This window comes from Erinaceus europaeus, chromosome 2 (assembly GCF_950295315.1).
Source record: "Erinaceus europaeus chromosome 2, mEriEur2.1, whole genome shotgun sequence".
Taxonomy (NCBI): domain Eukaryota; kingdom Metazoa; phylum Chordata; class Mammalia; order Eulipotyphla; family Erinaceidae; genus Erinaceus; species Erinaceus europaeus.
The window spans coordinates 112179618-112198260 of NC_080163.1; the positions used below are offsets into that span (position 1 = coordinate 112179618).

Consider the following 18643-nt stretch of genomic DNA (forward strand, 5'->3'; position numbering starts at 1 on the left):
TACCCCCTCGAGTATATATATAGAAAGATAATCAAACACTACTTCTTGCTCTTTTAAATTTTATATATTAAAATTTTTTATATATATATAATTTTTTAAAATTAAGGTAAGGTTGGTTTATGTAAAATCCACTTCAGGAGTAATTTTTTTCTTTATTTTTATTTATTCATAAACTAAAAGGATAAGAGGGGTATAACTCCACACAATTCCCACCACCAGAACTCCATATCCCATCCCATCTCTTGAAAGTTTTCCTATTCTTTATCTCTCTGGGATCATGGACCCAGGGTCATTATAGGGTTCAGAAGGTGGAAGATCTGGCTTCTGTAATTGCTTCTCCACTGAACATGGGCATTAGCAAGAAATAAATTTTCATCTCTCTTTAAATTGTATGTTATCACATCACACCCACCACCAAAGTTGTATACATATATTTAGTATATGAGATTCTGTTATTGTTTAGTTTAGTGTTGAAGTTTCTCAGGGACTAACATACACAGTAAGAAGAAATTCCCCCTGGGAGAAGTGCATGTGGGATGAAGAATATTTATTTCTAGTTAAGGGAAGGAGAAAACAAAAACCCAAAGAATTTGAATTCAACAGAAATCTGAAAAGCTTGTCCTTGCGTTCTGGAGATTGAAGAGTTTATAGTTCTCATCTAAGGAGATTTTGCTTTGGGAACTGGGGTGGGATAGGGAACAAAGACCCACCACTTTCTACAGCATTTTTTGTCTTCATTGCAAGCACCAATGGTATCATCCAAGGGGGTGCATCCCTTGTCTTTGCACACCCCTTTCAAAAGCACACACTGTTTCAATCCTGGAATAACGCCAGTTCTTGCTGCACAGGGAGAGATTTGAGAACAGCATTAATTTTCCATGAAATTATCAGTTAATATATATAAAGCAATGAACTCCCAAGAAGGATGGCCTTGGTCTTTTATTTTTAATTTTTTCATCTTTATTTATTAGATAGAAACAGCCAGAAATTTATAGAGTAGGGGGTGGTAGAAAGAGAGACACCTGTAGCACTGCTTCATTGCTCACAAAGCTTTGCCCCTGCAGGTGGGGACCAGGGGCTTGAACCCGGGTCTTTGCACATTGTAACATGTGCAATCATTCAGGTGCACCACAATGCAGCTCCTAAGGATAGTCTTGGGATAGAAGGGATGATGTTTACTATATGAAAGGATCAGACTCATAGGCAAAAGAAATACCTTTTCAGAGGAAAAACAAGTATGAAACTGAATACATCTTAGAGTGAACAGGCTAATTTCTAGAAGCTGTTAAGAGTGCTGTCCTCACCTGACATGATGCATTTTGAAACACATGGAGTGGTTTGTTGTTGTCGCCATAACTGGGAAGTATCCCTGGTATTTAGTGGGTAAGGCACAGGGTTGTTCAATGGCCTTGCCCTAAATGCTAACAGCACCTACATTAAGACATAGTTTTAAGGAACAGCACATCCTCCTATCTGTCTATCCGTGCTTTCCTCCCCATCTGTGCTTACAACATTATCACAGAGTCCCCACTCTCATCTTTGCCATTTTTTTAGATAAGCCCTACTCCTTCAGTTCCCACCTTACCTAATTCCACCATTTCAGGATAATGTAAAACATACCTTCTGAGTTGCACATTGTGGCTTAAATGTAGATTCACAAAATTTCTCTCAGAGAGTTGAAAAGTATTTTCCTTTCAATATATTCATTTTCTTTTTAAGGATATATTTAGAGAGAGAGGCATCAGAGCACTGGTCCAACATATTCAGTGTCAGGGATTGAACCTGGACCTCACATATTTAAGGCCTATGTTCTATCCTCTGAACCATCTCCTTGGTTATTTAGATATATTCTCTTAACTAATTTGGGTATGGAGAAGCACATGCCTAAGTATTGTGTTTTTTTTTTTTTGTTTTTTTTTTTTTGTGTGTGTTTTCTGTCAACTTATTTCCCACTAAACCATTGCCATGTTCCCCGCTATAATCGTGGATTTTCGCAATGGTTATGCAACAAGCCTTTCACACCAGAGGCACTAAAGGTCCCAGGTTTAATCCCAGCACCACCATAAACCAGAGCTGATAGTGCTTTGGTCTCTTTCTCTGTATATCACTCATTAAAACAAACAAACAAATGGTTTTGCATTAAACTTTTACTTTCAGTAGATCTATTTTTCCCCTTAACTTTTTTTGTTCTTATTTTTTTTTATTATTTATGTTCCCTTTTGTTGCTTTTCATTGTTGTAGTTATTATTGCTGTTGATGCTGATGTCGTCGGTGTTGGATAGGACAGAGAGAAATAGAGAGATGAGGTAAAGACAGAGAGAAAGACAGACACCTGCAGACCTGCTTCACCATCTGTGAAGCTACTCCCCTGCAGTTGGGGAGCCTTGGGCTGGAACCAGGATCCTCAGGCTGGTCCTTGGGCTTTGTGCCATGTGCGCTTAACCCTCTGAGCTACAGCCCAACTCCTTCCCTTAACTTTTAAAAAATCCAGGTCATGTCAAGTTCTCTGACTTTGAATAGCGATAGGCAACTATGTTAACTGAATTTAGCTCATGTGGTGAAGGCTAAGCATGAATAAAAACATTTGCTCCTCACTCACGCTGATGTGTATTTGAAGGTAAGTATTTTCAACTATCTGATAATTTATAGTCAATTATCTGATTTTTTTTTTAGATTTTTTTATTTTCCCTTTTGTTGCCCTTGTTGTTTTTCATTGTTGTAGCTATTATTGTTATTGATGTCATCATCGTTGTTGGATAGGACAGAGAGAAATGGAGAGAGGAGGGGAAGACAGAGAGGGAGAGAGACACCTTCAGACCTGCTTCACCGCCTGTGAAGCAACTCAGCTGCAGGTGGGGAGCCAGGGGCTTGAACCAGGATCCTTATGCTGGTCCTTGTGCTTTCAATTATCTGATTTTAAGAAACATAGATTGAGTAGATCGAAAGTCTAGCATAAATAATTCAGTAAGGCCAGGGAGACAGTTTAACATTAGAGCACAGAATGTGCATACCCAAGAGGTCCTAGACTTAATCAGTTGCATTGACATATGCCAGAGCTGAGGGCTGATCTGTAATTTCTATTTACTTATCCCATAAAGATAATTAAAAAAAAAATCTGGGTCCAGTGAGACAGTTCACTTGGATAATGCACTTGTCATGTGTGTGACCCAGCTTCTAGCTGGCCTCCACCACACTGAAGGAAGCTTCATGTTGTGGGCTCTTTCACTCTCTCTCTGTGCTCTTTTATTTCTCTATATCACCACCATCACCACTACAATCATCATATTTATGCTACAACATTAAGCTGATTGTCCACCTCAAACACTAAAGGAATTTGGAGGTAAACAACGTTTCAGAGATCGTATCTTCCAAGAGAAGGTAAACTTGAAAAATCTCTACTTAGAGTCCTTAGATTTTAAGTTAAAAAGTCAGAAATGACAATCTCCACTCTTTAGACCTACAGATAAGTGAAAACAATATCAATCTAGATTAAAACATTAGGTTTTAGCTAGTATTTAGCAGTGTTGCCACTACTTCTAGTAAGATAATTTTTTCCCAGTTAGTAATATATTCTGATCATTGTAAAGATGCAGGGAACAGAATTGAAAATAGTGCCTAATAAATTATAACCACTATCCAGGTAAACAAACTGCATATTGTTTTATTAAGACTTCTTTTTACCCATTTCTATATGAACTCTCTTTCACGTTCTTCAATGTAACTACTATTCTGATTTTATTGTAAGTATTTCTTAGTTTTTATCTGACATCTGTCTAGTAATCACTGGTGTAGTTTTCCTATTTTATTTTTAATATTTCTCTAGGTCTCTTAATCCGCCTATCTTTAACATCACCCCTTATTCTTTATTTTTTTAATGTGGACATGGATTCTTTTATGCATAAAAGCAAAGAATCAACTATTAAATTGTCTTCTACTTTTAAGTTATTAACATCACCCTGTAGATGATACTTTAAGTGTATCTCATGATAGCTGTGTCTTTTGACAAAAATGAGATCCACTGAGAAAAATAAACTCAGGATGAGACAAATAGGTTTAGGTAGATCCCTAAATATTCATGGACTAGGTATTGATCAAATGAGTGACTTTGATTGTATTTAAAATATTCTTTTTTAAAATCTTTATTTATAAAAAGGAAACTGACAAAACCATAGGATAAGATAGGTATAACTCCACACAATTCCCACCACCACAACTCTGTATCCCATCCCCTCCCCTAATGTATTTAAAATATTCTTAAGAGGGGAGTTGGGCAGTAGTGCAGCAAGTTAAGCATACATGGCACCAAACTCAAGGACTGGCACAAGTATCCTAGTTGGAGCCCCCGGCTCCCCACCTGCAAGAGGGTCTCTTCACAAGTGGTAAGCAGGTCTGCAGGTGTCTGTCTTTCTCTCCCCCTCTCTGTCTTTCCCTCCTATCTCCATTTATCTCTGTCCTATCCAACAACAGCAATGGCAACAACAACAATAATAATGACAACAAGGGTAACAACAAGGGCAATAAAATGGGAAAAGTGGCCTCCAGGAGCAGTGGATTCATAGTGCAGGCACCAAGCCTCAGCAATAACCCTGGAGGCAAAAAAAAAAAAAAAAATTCTAAGAGCTAAACAAAATTATTCATACTTATGTTTTCTTTCTTTGTGATTATCATTATTTATTTATTTATTTATTTATTTATTTATTTATTTATTTTACTAGAGTACTACTTAGCTCTGGTTTAGTGGTGCAGGAGATTGAATATAGGACCGTAGAGCCTCAGGCATGAAATTCTGTTATCTCTCCCAGATCCGATGCTTAATCTGTGTTAAATGATCACAGAGTGGTCCGGGAGGTGGTGCAGTGGTTAAGGTGCTGAACTCTGAAGCATGAGGTCCTGAGTTCGATCCCTGGTAGCACATATACCAGAGTGATATTTGGTTCTTTTGCTCTCTCTTCTCCAATTCCTTTCATAAATAAATAAATATATTTTTAAATGACCATAGACATTATATTGAGGCACATGAGCATTCTGCCTCTAGCAATGATGAAAACAGTTCTGTCAGTCTTTACAAGGATCTAGAAGAACTGACTTGAAGATGACTGCATTCCCTTTTTTCTTTGATCAGACTTTTTAACTTTCAGACTTCTAATTCATGGATTCTAGGGATATGAACCATATTCTTAAAGTGTTTATTCCATATTCTTGCATTATATTTGTTTCTTCCATTGAAGCTACCTTCTGCTATTTATTTTCTTTCAATACCCCTGCTTCAAAATGTCTATTCTTCTTATAACATAATGTAACTTTGTTAAGCTCTGACATATACATATATATGTTATAACCTTTTTTTCTCTGTCTCCCTTTCTCTCTCTCTTTCTTTCTTTCCTTCTTCATTCCTTTCTTTTTTTCCCCCTCCCTCCCTTCTTTTTTTGTCACCATATTTATCACTCTCAAGATGATTTATCACTCCTGGTGGCCACTTCTTTTTTTAATCATTATTTGATAGGAAAGAGAAAAATTGAAAATGGAAGGGGAGATAGAGATGGAGAGAGAGAGGGAGAGAGAGGGAGAGAGAGAAAGAGAGAGAGGCCAACCTGCAGGCTTGCTTCATGGCTTCTGAAACGTTCCCCTGCAGATGGGGAACTGGGGATCAAACCCGGGTCCTTTTACGTGGTGACACATGAACTCAACTGGGTGTTTTATCACCCAGTCCTCTTTAGCCTTCTTTTCTAATCATGAAACTTTTGGTACCTCTTTCTGTGGAATTAAGACAATCACAATATAATTGTGCATGAACAGGGTCAGGGAGATAGCATAGTGATCATACAAAAAAGACTTTCATGTCGGAGTCTCTTATGTCCCAGACTCAATATGGGACACCACTAGAAGACAGAGGTGAGCAATGCTGTGGTTAAAAAAATTTTTCATGGACAAAAACTTCTTTTTTTTTTTTTTCTCCAGGGTTATTGCTGGGGCTCAGTGCCTGCACTAGAATCCATTGCTCCTGGAGGCCATTTTTCCCATTTTTGTTGCCCTTCTTATTGCGCTTGTTGTAGTTGTTATTGTTGTCATAGATGTTGTTGTTGTTGGATAGGACAGAGAGAAATGGAGAGAGGAGGGGAAGACAGAGAGGGAGAAAGATAGACACCTGCAGACCTGCTCCACCGCTTGTGAAGCAACGCCCTCCAGGGACAAAGACTTCTTAAGCAACCTATCTTTACAGTTACTCATTGTCTTACCTTTTGGTATTATAGTCACAAAAAGGAGGAGGACAGAAAGAAGGGAATGAAGTCTCATGGTTGAATGTCCAGCAGAGAGTTGAGTGATTATAGAAGTGAAACACAAGGTCTTTTATTGACTTCTGGGGGACTGAGGTTCTTTTTGGTCAATGAAGCTTAACAAGTAAGAAAACAAAATAGCTTCCTTTGGAATATTTCCAAACCATGGACTCTGTAAATTTGGTGATAAATTAACTAATTACAGGAAACCAGATGGTCAGTCCTTTACTTTTTCTATGGGTTTTCATAGTCAATTATCTTTGAAAATAACCAGGAAGTGAGATCATGTGAGTGTGAAATCCATAGTACTAACTTTCAGATAAACTTTTCCATTATATACTCTTCCACAGTGGGGATAAGTGAATTGCCCAAGGACCATTAAAATGAGAAAGTAGAGAGTCCAGCAGTAGTGCAGCGGGTTAAGCGCAGGTGGCACAAAGAGCAAGGACCGACATAAGAATCCCAGTTGGAGTCCCTAGCTCCCCATCTGCAGGGGAATCACTCCACAGGCGGTGAAGCAGGTCTGCAGGTGTCTATCTTTCTCTCCTTCTCTCTGTCTTCCCCTCCTCTTTCCATTTCTCTCTGTCCTATCCAACAACAACAAAAACTACAACAAAAAAAAGGGCAACAAAGGGGAATAAATAAATAAATATAAAAAATAAAATGAAAAACTATGGTTTTTTTTTTTGGCTATTAAAGGAGAGGCTAGTGTCCCCTATACATGATGTTCTCCCTCTCTCTCTCCCTCTCTCTCTCTCTCTCTTTCTGTGGTGCAGGAGCATTGTGCATGCGTAGTTCCTCCTAGGATCACCTTTCATTCTATTTCAGATATGTAGAGAAAGACACACACACACACACACACACACACACAAAGACAGAGTGACAGAGAAGGAGAGATACAACAGCACTGCTTGATCATCCTCAGAGTTTTTCTGCAGGTGCCATGGTGTTCCCATATGTGGGGCTTCATGCTTCATAAGACACATGTTTCATCAGGTGAACTGTATTCCGGTCTTGATATTTTCTTGATATTTTCTTCTTCTTCTTCTTCTTCTTCTTCTTCTTCTTCTTCTTCTTCTTCTTATTATTATTATTATTATTATTATTATTATTTTCAATTTGTTTTCTTTATTGGGGGATTAATAGTTTACAATCAGCAGTAAAATTCAGTAGTTTGTACATGTGTAACATTTCTCAGTTTTCTACACAGCAATTCAATCCCCATAGTTTACAACACAGTTGCTAACCCTTGAATACAGCTTTCCATCTCTCTATGGTAAGTGTCTACAAAACAATCTCACTGCCGACTTAGGCTCTTTTCCATCATTAACCCCCTAATGTCTCAGGGTTTGTTTGAATGCAGGAAAGATAATACATTCTAACCAACTTGCTAAAAATACAAATAATAATATGAAATACCTGGTATACTGATTTTAAATTGGGTAATGGAGCTTTTTTTTTTAATTGTTTATTTATAAAAAAGAAACATTGACTAAACCATAGGATAAGAGGGGTACAACTTCCCACAATTCCCACCACCAGGTCCTGATATCTTCAGGAGCAGCTGAAAGGTTCTCCTAGAGAGCATACAGAACTAGTTGCATACTAACATTTTCTCATATGTTTTCTATCCTCTATATAAGTGTAGCACATGGAAAGGATGGTAATAACAGAAGAGTTTAAAGACCACAGATGAAAACACATTATTTTCTCACTAACCTTCTATTGTTAAGAACTATATATAACTATGTATAACTTATAACTTAAAGAGTCTCCTTAACTTTTCATTCTTACCTCTCCATGTAGAAACATCGTAGAAAATGTCTAATAACCTTTGAGTAAGAATCAATTAATCTAAAACAAATTCAGTTGAACTTAATTTATCTCAACTTGGATCAACAATGGTAGAGAATCATCCGAAGGCAGGATCATCTGAAGGCAGGATGGACAACATACTCTATGCTACACCTGAGGAAGATGGGTCAATATTGGGACAGCATGGAATGTTCCTACTCATGACCACAGAATGTGAACTCAGCTCTAGAGGGATGCAGAGGTCACATAGGCCCCTAAGCTGAATATGGTCCCCAGATCATATCAAATCAATGGAGTTTACAGTCAACAATATTTATACCCCTTTCCTATATTAAGGAGCTACTATCTTCCCTGATGCAGCTTTCTGGTCCTTTTTCCAGCCATGATATCATCTCCACAGACATTAACTTGGATCCACTGGCATATCAGATTTCAGGCTCATGGACAAAAAGAAAAAGGAAAAAAAAAAAAACTAGTATAGCAACAGACCCTTTGGAATTTAACTAAAATATGCCTACTAGCTATCCACAAAATGGAGGACCCCCCCAACTCTTCATCTGCAACATTCCAGCCTTTAGGTCCATGACTGGTCAGCAATTTGTTTGACTTTGTATGTTAACTCTCTTGTCAACCAACAGGTTCCAGATGCTAGCATGATGCCAACAAGACTTCCCTGGATAGACAACCCCACAAATGTGTCCTGGAGCTCTGCTTCCCCAGAGCTCTTCCCCACTAGGGAAAGAGAGAGACAGACTAGGAGTATGGATCGACCTGTCAATGGCCATGTTCAGTGGGGAAGCAATTACAGAAGCCAGACCTTCCACCTTCTGCATCCCACAATGACCTTGGGTCCATACTCCCAGAGAGTTAAAGAATAGGAAAGCTATCAGGGGAGGGGAGGGGATACAGAGTTCTAGTGGTGGGAATTGTGTGAAGCTGTACCCCTCTTATCCTATGGTTTTTGTCAATGTTTCATTTTTATAAATAAAAAAATTAAAAAATTAAATTTATTGTGGGGTTAGGTGATAGTGTAGTTAGTTAACCACAGGTTAGCATATTCAAGAATCCAGCTCCTTGTCCCCACCTGAAGGAGGAAAGCTTCACAAGTGGTGTGAAGCAGGCCCACATGCCTTCATCTTTCTCCTTTTCTGTCTTCTCATTTCAATTTCTCCCTGTACTATCAAAATAGGTAAATTCAAAAATTAAGTTATTACTAAACAAGGAGATTCAAAAGCAGCACGAAAATGATTGTTTTGTATATAACAAGTTGGATAGAATCCTGTGGTAGCCATAGAACAGAATGTAAAGAAGAGATTTATAGAAGAAAAACGAAGAGTTGAGAGAATCACAATAAAAAAAGATAATCTTGAAAAGGAAAATAGAAGAAAATGAGAGGCTGGGGAGACAGCATAATTATTATGCAAAATAGACTCTCATGCTTGAGGCTCTGAAGTTTCAGGGTCAATCCATAAGCCTCCATAAGCTAGATCTGAGCATTACTCTGATATTGCTTCCTCCCCCTTTCTGTCTTCCTTTTTGTGTCTTTCTTGCATTAAAATAAAATAAAAATTAGAATAAATTGAGATAAAGAGATAAAAAATAAGATAATAAAGTCATTGCAGCAATGTACTGGAGGAGTAGAGAGCCTTTGTCTAAAAAAAAAAAAAAATCACAATTAAAAAGAAAACACGGCATCTCTAAGGGGTTCAGAGGTTCCAAGATGATCATGCAGGGTTGTGAAAGTACTATCATGTAAAGGGCACAAGCAAGAGTCAAGAACTGGCCTATCTTTTCAAGCATGGTCTCCTGGTTTTGGATCCAATATTGCCATGTTTTTTTGTTTGTTTGGACAAAAAATATTAAAGTCTTTGTACTGGAGAAAAATCACTGCAGTCAAAAAGAAGGCACAGAGGTAGAGAAAACTGAACATAGCAGTTAGTGTTTGTTTTGCAGTAAGTTGTTCTACAGGCAGTGCATACCTCAAGCACTGATGAATCCTTTCCAGTGAGCTTCTTTAAACACATTATAGATTTATTCTGTCATTCTGGTTTTAACTACATGTATCAATGGCAGGTTTTATTTGTTATTTGACATGATCTGGTAGGGTTCTGTTTGTTTTTGTTTTTTTTTATTTCTTTATTGGGGAATTAATGTTTTACATTAAACAGTAAATACAATAGTTTGCACATGCATAACATTCCCCAGTTTCCCATATAACAATACAACCCCCACTAGGTCCTCTATCATCCTTCATGGACCTGTATTCTCCCCACCCACCTACCCCAAAGTCTTTTACTTTGGTGCGATATGCCAAATCCATTTCAGGTTCTACTTGTGTTTTCTTTTCTGATCTTGTTTTTCAACTTCTGCCTGAGAGTGAGATCATCCCATATTCATCCTTCTGTTTCTGACTTATTTCACTTAACATGAATTTTTCAAGGTCCATCCAAGGTAGGCTGAAAACGGTGAAGTCACCATTTTTTACAGCTGAGTGGTTTTGATTTTGAGAGATCAATGAATGATGGCAAATTTCCCCTTAGAAATTAAAGACAGGTACTTCCAGGAATAGAACCATGGTGGAGTAGATGAGCCAAATCAGTCACCTAACACAATGATGTAATGTAGTGGAACAAATTTATGAGAATACTGCTAAGAGTTTATGGTAGAGGAAAAAAGAATCACTGACCAAAAGTGGGTAAGCACCCATGGCTAGTGGGCAGAGGAGGGGAGAAAGGAGGGAAACTCAGGTACAATCACACAGCTGCTAGAGCCATATTGGCAACCGTGGTTTATCTATAGGCTAAGTAACTATAGAGACAATAGCTAGCCCCAAGTGGCATCCAGAGGAACCAAAGTGCCTGTGTGATTGTACAACAGTAAAGAAAACCAGGATACAGAATTCTGGTGGTGGAAATTGTGTGGAATTGTACCCCTCTTATCATATGGTCATGTCAATATCTCCATTTTATAAATAAAAAAGAGTAAGAGAAAACCAGGAAAACTACAGTTGTTCTAATCATGAAGACTCAGGGGAAAGCCACTCCAGTGAAAACATGCAGGCAGGAAATGTGACTAACTTTAGAGTCTGCCCTTGCAAAAGGAAATATATAAAGGTTAGAGAATGGGTTGGAGTTTCATCCTTGGACTAGGACTCTATTAAAGTGAAACCAGGTGCCATATTAGAACTTGCCCTCCCCTGCAATTCATGTACAAAACACAACCCGAGCACTTGAGTCACCATCTGCTGACCAACAGTAGAAATCAAGCCAAATGCAAAACAACAACAACAACAACAAAACAAACAAAAATAAAACCAAGAGAATGATTATAGGACATGAACCTATTTTACAAATTCACAAATAATAGGTCCAGATGAAATATCAGAGAAAGAACTTAGAAATGACATTCACAGAAAATTTGAAGAAATATAAAACTCTCAACATGGAAAAATAGATAAAAAACCCAAATATCCATTCCATATGGATATGGAAAATATTAAAACAGAGCTAAAGGTGTGAAATTTATTCTGAGTGGATTCCACGATCAAATGGTGAGCATAGAAAGTAGGCTTAACTATGCAGAAGAAAGAATATCAGAAATAGAAGAAAAAGTGATTTTATTCATTGACTTCAAAACATATGGGGGGGGAAGATTAAGGAAGACTCGCTTGAAGGCTACACTAGAAAGACAAACATTAGAGTTAGTAGGACTCCAAAAAGAGTGAGAGAAAGACAGAAAGAAAGAGATAAGGGTAGGGGGAGAATGGAAGAGGGAATCTATTTAAGAAAATAATAGTGCAAAATTTTCCTCATTTGGAATATGGCCATGAGGAAGACTTCCAGGTAAAAATTCTTGAACCTAGGTAGTCCTACACCAAAGCACATTATTGAGAGATTATCAACATTAAAAGACAAGGAGAAAATATTAGAGGTTGCTAGGGAAAAGAAGAAAGTGATTAATAAAGGAATCACAATCAGATGATCATCAGACAGGAATCCAGGAAGCAGAGAAACATGGAAAATGTTATGAACATTATGGAAAACCACTCCCCAAAACAGGAAGATAGAAACATATTGGAGAAGGTTAAGTGCTCACATTACAGTCCTAAGGACCCAGGTTCAAGATCCTGGTCCCCACTTTAAGGGGGGAAAGCTTCATGAGATGTGAAGCAGTACTGCAGGTGTCTCTCTCTCTCTCTCCCTCTCTATCTCCTTCTTCCCTCTCAATTTCCTTGTCTCTATTCAATAATAAATAAATATTATTAAAAAAGAAACATTGCGAGAGAAAAAACAAACAACTCTTCCCAAAATACAGAATGCCAACAAATAAGCCACAAATGTGAATGATCTGAATTTACCAGGCAAAAGACACAGAGTAGTTGGATTGATAAAAAAACAAGAATCAGTGGGAGTCTGGCTATAGCACAGCGGGTTAAACCCACGTGGAGCCAAGCATAAGGATCCCAGTTCAAGCCCCCGGCTCCCCACCTGCTTGGAAGTCACTTCACAGGCGGTGAAGTAGGTCTGCAGGTGTCTGTCTTTCTCTCCCCCTCTCTGTCTTCCCCTCCTCTCTCCATTTCTCTCTGTCCTATCCAACAACGATGACATCAATAACAACAGTAATAACTTCAACAATAAAACAACAAGGGCAACAAAAAGGGGATAAATAAATAAATAAATAGATAAATATTTTCTTAAAATCTTAAAACCAAAACGATTCAGGAGTTGGGCGGTAGCTCTGTGGGTTATGTGCACTTAGTGCAAAGCACAAGGACTGGCATCAGGATCCCAGTTCGAGCCCCTTGCTTCCCAACTATAGGGGAGTCACTTCACAGGCGGTGAAGCAGGTCTGCAGGTTTCTATTAGGAAATAAAAGAATAATAATAATAATAATAAAAATAGAAAAAAAATAAGATTCATTAATTCTATGTCTATAGTTAAGTCCATCTCACTTATGGTTTCAACACAACAATAGTAAACGATCCGAACACACCATTCAAAGCAAGAGACAAATCATTAGGACAAAAAAATCCACAGGGAAATAATGGCTGTAAAGAAATAATAGATGAGATGGACTTAGCAGATTTATACAGAGAATTTTATCCCTAAGGAAATTAATCAATATTTGTTCCAAAATATCCTCAGGAATGACCCTATGTTGGGACAAAAAGATAGTCTTAGTAAATATGTGAATATTGAAATCATAAAAAAAAATCTTTACAGATCATGATGATATGAAGCTAGAAATCAGTTACAAAATGAAAAAAAAAATACCCCTAAAATGTCAAAACTAAACAATGTATGTTTTTAATAGTACCTCAGTCATTGAAGAAACCATGAAAAATAAAAATTATCTGGAGAACAATGAAAATGAAGAGATGAGCTACCAGACCCTGTGAGGATTTACAATTAATGGTATTTATATACTTTCCCCTTATTTGGAAGCTTCTCTCTGCCCTGATCCAGCTTTCTAGTCCTATTCCCATTCTGATACCATCTTCCTCGACAATGCTTTTATTTATTTTTTATGTATTAGAATGATTGACAAGATTGTGAGATAAGAGGGGTACAATTCCACACAATTCCCACCACCAGAGTTCCACATCCCATTTCTCCCATTGGAAGCTTCCCTATTCCTTATATCTCTGGGAGTTTGGACCCAGGATCACTATGGGATGCAAACGGTGGAAGGTCTGGCTTCTGTAATTGCTTCTCTGCTGAACATGAGCATTAGCAGGTAGATCCATATCTCCAGTCTGTTTCTGTCTTTCCCTAGTGGGGCAAGGCTCTGGGGAAGTGGAATTCCAGGACAAATTGGTGAGGTTGTCTGCCCAGGGAAGTCAGGCTGGTGTTATGGTAGCATCTGAAACTTGGTGGTTAAAAAGCACTAATATACAAAGCAGAATAAATTGTTTAATAATCAAAGACCTAGAGGTAAGAATATAGCAGATGAGATTTGGGGCCTTCATGCTGTCCCTTCCTTCTTTCCTCCCTTCCTTCCTTCCTCCCTCCCTTCCTCCCTCCCTTCTTTCTTTCCTTCCTTTCTTTTATAGAGATAAAAACTGAGAGGGAAGGTGGAGATAGAGATTGAAAAAGAAAAAAGACACCTAAGTACTGCTTAACTGCTCATGAAATTCCCTCCTGCAGGTGGTGCTGGGGGTTCTTATGTATGGTAACTTGTGCTCTCTACCAGGTGATTCACTGCCTGACTCCTAGAATTTTTATGTATGTATGTATGTATTTATTTATTTTATTATTGTTGTCTTATCACCAGAGTTACTGCTGGGCCTCAGTGTCTGCATGATTCTAGTGCTCCTGGTGGCTTTTTTTTTTTCCTTTTAGCTAGCTGGTGAGAAGTATATAGAGAAGGAGAAATACTGATATTTCTGAACTGAGAAAAAAAAAAACTGAGGAAGCTTTACGGTGTTAACTTTTTATTGTAACGGAGAGACACTGTCAATTGAGACCTGAGGATAACAGCAGACAAAGAATAAACACTGACTCTCACTGTGGTCCCTGGTGAAAACATGGCCAGTGGACTGTGTGCATGCTGAGCAATACCACAGTCAGTGCTGAAGCCTGAGCTGGCCTGGTCTGGACTGGACAATCAGTTTGGCCTGATGTACACCAAGCAAGCCTTTGATTGGTGTGTGAGTGAAAGCAGAGAAGAAGGAAAGTTTTCTGAGGCCTATGACACATGGCTGCCCTGGAGAAGGATTATGAGGAGGTTGATGTGGATTCTGTTTAAGAAGAGGGTGAGGGCGATAGGGGTCAGGCAGTATTGCAGCGGGTTAAGTGCGCATGACTGGAAGGAAGCACAAGGACAGGTGTAAGGATCCTGTTCCAGCCCCCAGCACCCCACCTGCAGGGGAGTCGCTTCACAGGCAGTGAAGCAGGTCTTCAGGTGTCCATCTTTCTCTCCTCCTCTCTGTCTTCCCCTTTCCTCTCCATTTCTCTCTGTCCTATCCAGCAATGACATTAATAACAACTATAATAATAATAACCACAACAATGATAAAACAAGGGCAACAAAGGGGCAAAAAAAACCCCAAAACAAAATAGCCTCCAGGAGCAGTGAATTTGTGGTGCAGGCACCAAGTCCCAGCAATAACCGTGGAGGAAAAAAAAATTAAAAAAAAAAGAAGACGAAAAAGAGGGTGAGGAGGGAGGAGAGGAATACTGATTGCTTTTCCTTTAATCTCTGCAGCATGTTTCACTCCAGAACCTCAGTTTTAATACTAGCTGACAGGCATCAGAGCCTTCAGGTCTAATTGTCTTTACTCTAAACTGTGAATCAAGTTTTTCTCATATGTTTCTGTAAAATTTACTTGTTGTCACGTCTCTAAATAGAAGGTTTAAAAATAAAATAAATAAATAAATAAAAGAATAAGCTCTGGTGACATTATCAGTATCAAGAACCGAACCTAGTGTCTCAGGTATGGAAGTCCTACACTCTACTATTGAGCTTGCTCCCTGGTCTACTAACCCTTGGCTACCCTTTAATATATGAACATGGGATATCTTTCCATTTTGCTGTGTCTTCTATTTCTTTTAACAATGTTAAAGTTTTCAGTGTATAAATTGTCCACTGTTCAATACTTCTTTTCAATTTACTTCCAAGTTCCTTGACCTTTTTGAAGCTATTGCAAATGGGATGGTTTTCTTAATTTCTCTTTATTTTAGCTCACTGCATGCATATAGAATCAACACATCATTTTGTATACAGATTTTCTAAAAAGATTTATTTCATATGAGGTATCAAAAGTCACATGGGTGAGGGAGAGATACAGAAGCTAGAGAACCATTCTAGTACACATGGCACCAGGGACTAGACTAAGAGCTTTAAGGCATGTAAATTCTAAACTCTACCAGATGAGCTATATTCCTAGATACTACATATTGATTTTATATTCTGTGACTTTATTCTATTTATTTATTATTTCTAGTAGCTATTAGTGGCATCTTTAGGGTTTTCTGTTATATTATCATGTTGTTTACAAATAGTGATGGGTCTGCTTCTTTTCAAATTTGGATTTCCTTATTATCTTTTTTTATAATTTATTTCTTTATTGGGGAATTAATGTTTTACATTCAACAGTAAATACAATAGTTTGTACATGCATAACATTCCCCAGATTCCCAATTAACAATACAACCCCTACTATGTCATTTATCATCTTTCATGGACCTGTATTCTCCCCACCCACCTACCCACCCCAGAGTCTTTTACTTTGGTAAAAGTAAAATAATAAGGCCACAATAAGGTTCTACTTGTGTTTTCATTTCTAATCTTGTTTTTCAACTTCTGCCTGAGAGTGAGATCATCCCATATTCATCCTTCTGTTTCTGACTTATTTCACTCAATATGAGTTTTTCAAGGTCCATCAAAGATCGTCTGAAAATGGTGAAGTCACCATTTTTTACAGCTGAGTAGTTTTCCATTGTGTATATATACTACAACTTGCTCAGCCACTATTCTGTTGTTGGACACCTGGGTTGCTTCCAGGTTTTGGCTATTACAAATTGTGCTGCCAAGAACATATGTGTACACAGATCTTTTTGGATGGATGTGTTGGGTTCCTTAGGATATATCCCCAGGAGGGGAATTGCAGTGTCATAGGGTAGGTCCATTTCTAGCCTTCTGAGAGTTCTCCAGACTGTTCTCCACAGAGGTTGGACCAATTGACATTCCCACCAGCAGTGCAGGAGGGTTCCTTTGACCCCACACCCTCTCCAGCATTTGCTGCTGTTACCTTTTCTGATGTATGACATTCTCACAGGAGTGAAGTGATATCTCATTGTTGTCTTGATTTGCATTTCTCTGACAATCAGAGACTTGGAGCATTTTTTCATGTGTTTCTCGGCCTTTTGGATCTCTTCTGTGGTGAATATTCTGTCCAAGTCCTCCCCCCATTTTTGGATGGGGTTATTTGTTGTCTTGTTGAGTCTGGCAAGCTCTTTATATATGTTGGTTATTAAACTCTTATCTGATGTATGGCATATAAAGATCTTCTCCCATTCTGTGAGGGGTCTCTTGGTTTGGGTAGTGGTTTCTTTTGCTGTGAAGAAGCTTTTTAATTTGATGTAGTCCCATAGGTTTATACGTGCTTTAGTCTTCCTTGTAATTGGATTCGTTTCATTGAAAATGTCTTTAAAATTTATGCGGAAAAAAGTTCTGCCAATATTTTCCTCTAAATATTTGATAAGTTTGTGGTCTAACATCCAAGTCCTTGATCCACTTGGAATTTACTTTTGTATTTGGTGAAATACAGTGATTCAGTTTCATTCTTCTGCATGTTTCAACCCACTATTTCCAACACCATTTGTTGAAGAGACTCTGCTTTCCTCATGTAATAGTCTGGGCCCCTTTGTCAAACATTAGATGTCCATACGTGTGGGGCCTCATTTCTGGGCTCTCAATTCTATTCCACTGGTCAGTGTGTCTGTTCATGTTCCAGTACCAAGCAGTTTTGATGACAATGGCCCTATAATACAGTTTGAGATCTGGGAGTGTGATGCCTCTGGTCCTGTTCTTTTTTCTCAAGATTGTTTTGGCAATTCTAGGTCTTTTCTGGTTCCAGATAAACATTTGTAGCATTTTTTCTATTCTCCTAAAAATGTGCTTGGGATCTTGATGGGGATAGCATTACATTTGTAGATGGCTCTGGGTAATATATTCATTTTGATGATGTTAATTCTTCCAACCCATGAACATGGAATATCTTTCCACTTCTTTGTGTCTTTTTCAATTTCCTTGAGTAGTGACTCATAATTTTCAGTATACAAGTCTTTCACTTCTTTGGCTAGGTTTACTCCTAGATATTTTATTGTTTTTGTTGCTATAGTAAAAGGAACTGATTTCTGGATTTCAATTTCTTCTAACTTAGTGTTTGCATAGAGGAATACCACTGACTTTTGAATGTTAATTTGGTAGCCTGACACCTTACTGTATTGCCTGATGATTTCCAAAAGCTTCTTGCTGGATTCCTTAGGTTTTTCCATGTATACTATCATGTCATCTGCAAATTAGGACAGTTTGACTTCTTCTCTTCCAATCTGTATGCCTTTAATTCCTTGCTCCTGCCTGATTGCTATGGCAAGAACTTCCAACACTATGTTGAATAGTAATGGTGATAGTGGGCAGCCCTGTCTAGTACCTGATTTGAGTGGAAATGCTTCCAGTTTTTCACCATTGAGTATGATGTTGGCTGTAGGTTTGCTATATATAGACTCCACTATCTTCAGGAATTTTCCATCTATTCCCATTTTTTTGTAGTGTTTGATCATAAAGGGATGTTGTATTTTGTCAAAGGCTTTCTCTGCATCTATTGATATGACCATGTGATTTTTGGTTTTGCTTTTGTTGATGTGGTGGATCACATTGACTGATTTACGTATATTAAACCAACCTTGCATGCCTGGGATAAACCCCACTTGATCATGATGAACAATCTTTTTGATATACTGCTGTATCCGGTTGGCTAGAATTTTGTTCAATATTTTCGCATCTATGTTCATCAGAGATATTGGTCTGTAGTTTTCTTTTTTGGTTGT

General features: G+C 38.1%; 1 protein-coding gene across 1 annotated transcript; it reads right to left on the reverse strand.

The window, feature by feature from the left end:
* Positions 1-658: 658 nt before the first annotated feature.
* DEFB130B (defensin beta 130B) lies at positions 659-6294 on the reverse strand. The gene is made up of 2 exons (XM_016185608.1): positions 6237-6294; positions 659-840 (listed from the first exon to the last, which is right to left on the reverse strand). The coding sequence occupies exons 1-2, from the start codon at positions 6292-6294 to the stop codon at positions 659-661; spliced, it is 240 nt and encodes a 79-aa protein (XP_016041094.1).
* Positions 6295-18643: the final 12349 nt, after the last annotated feature.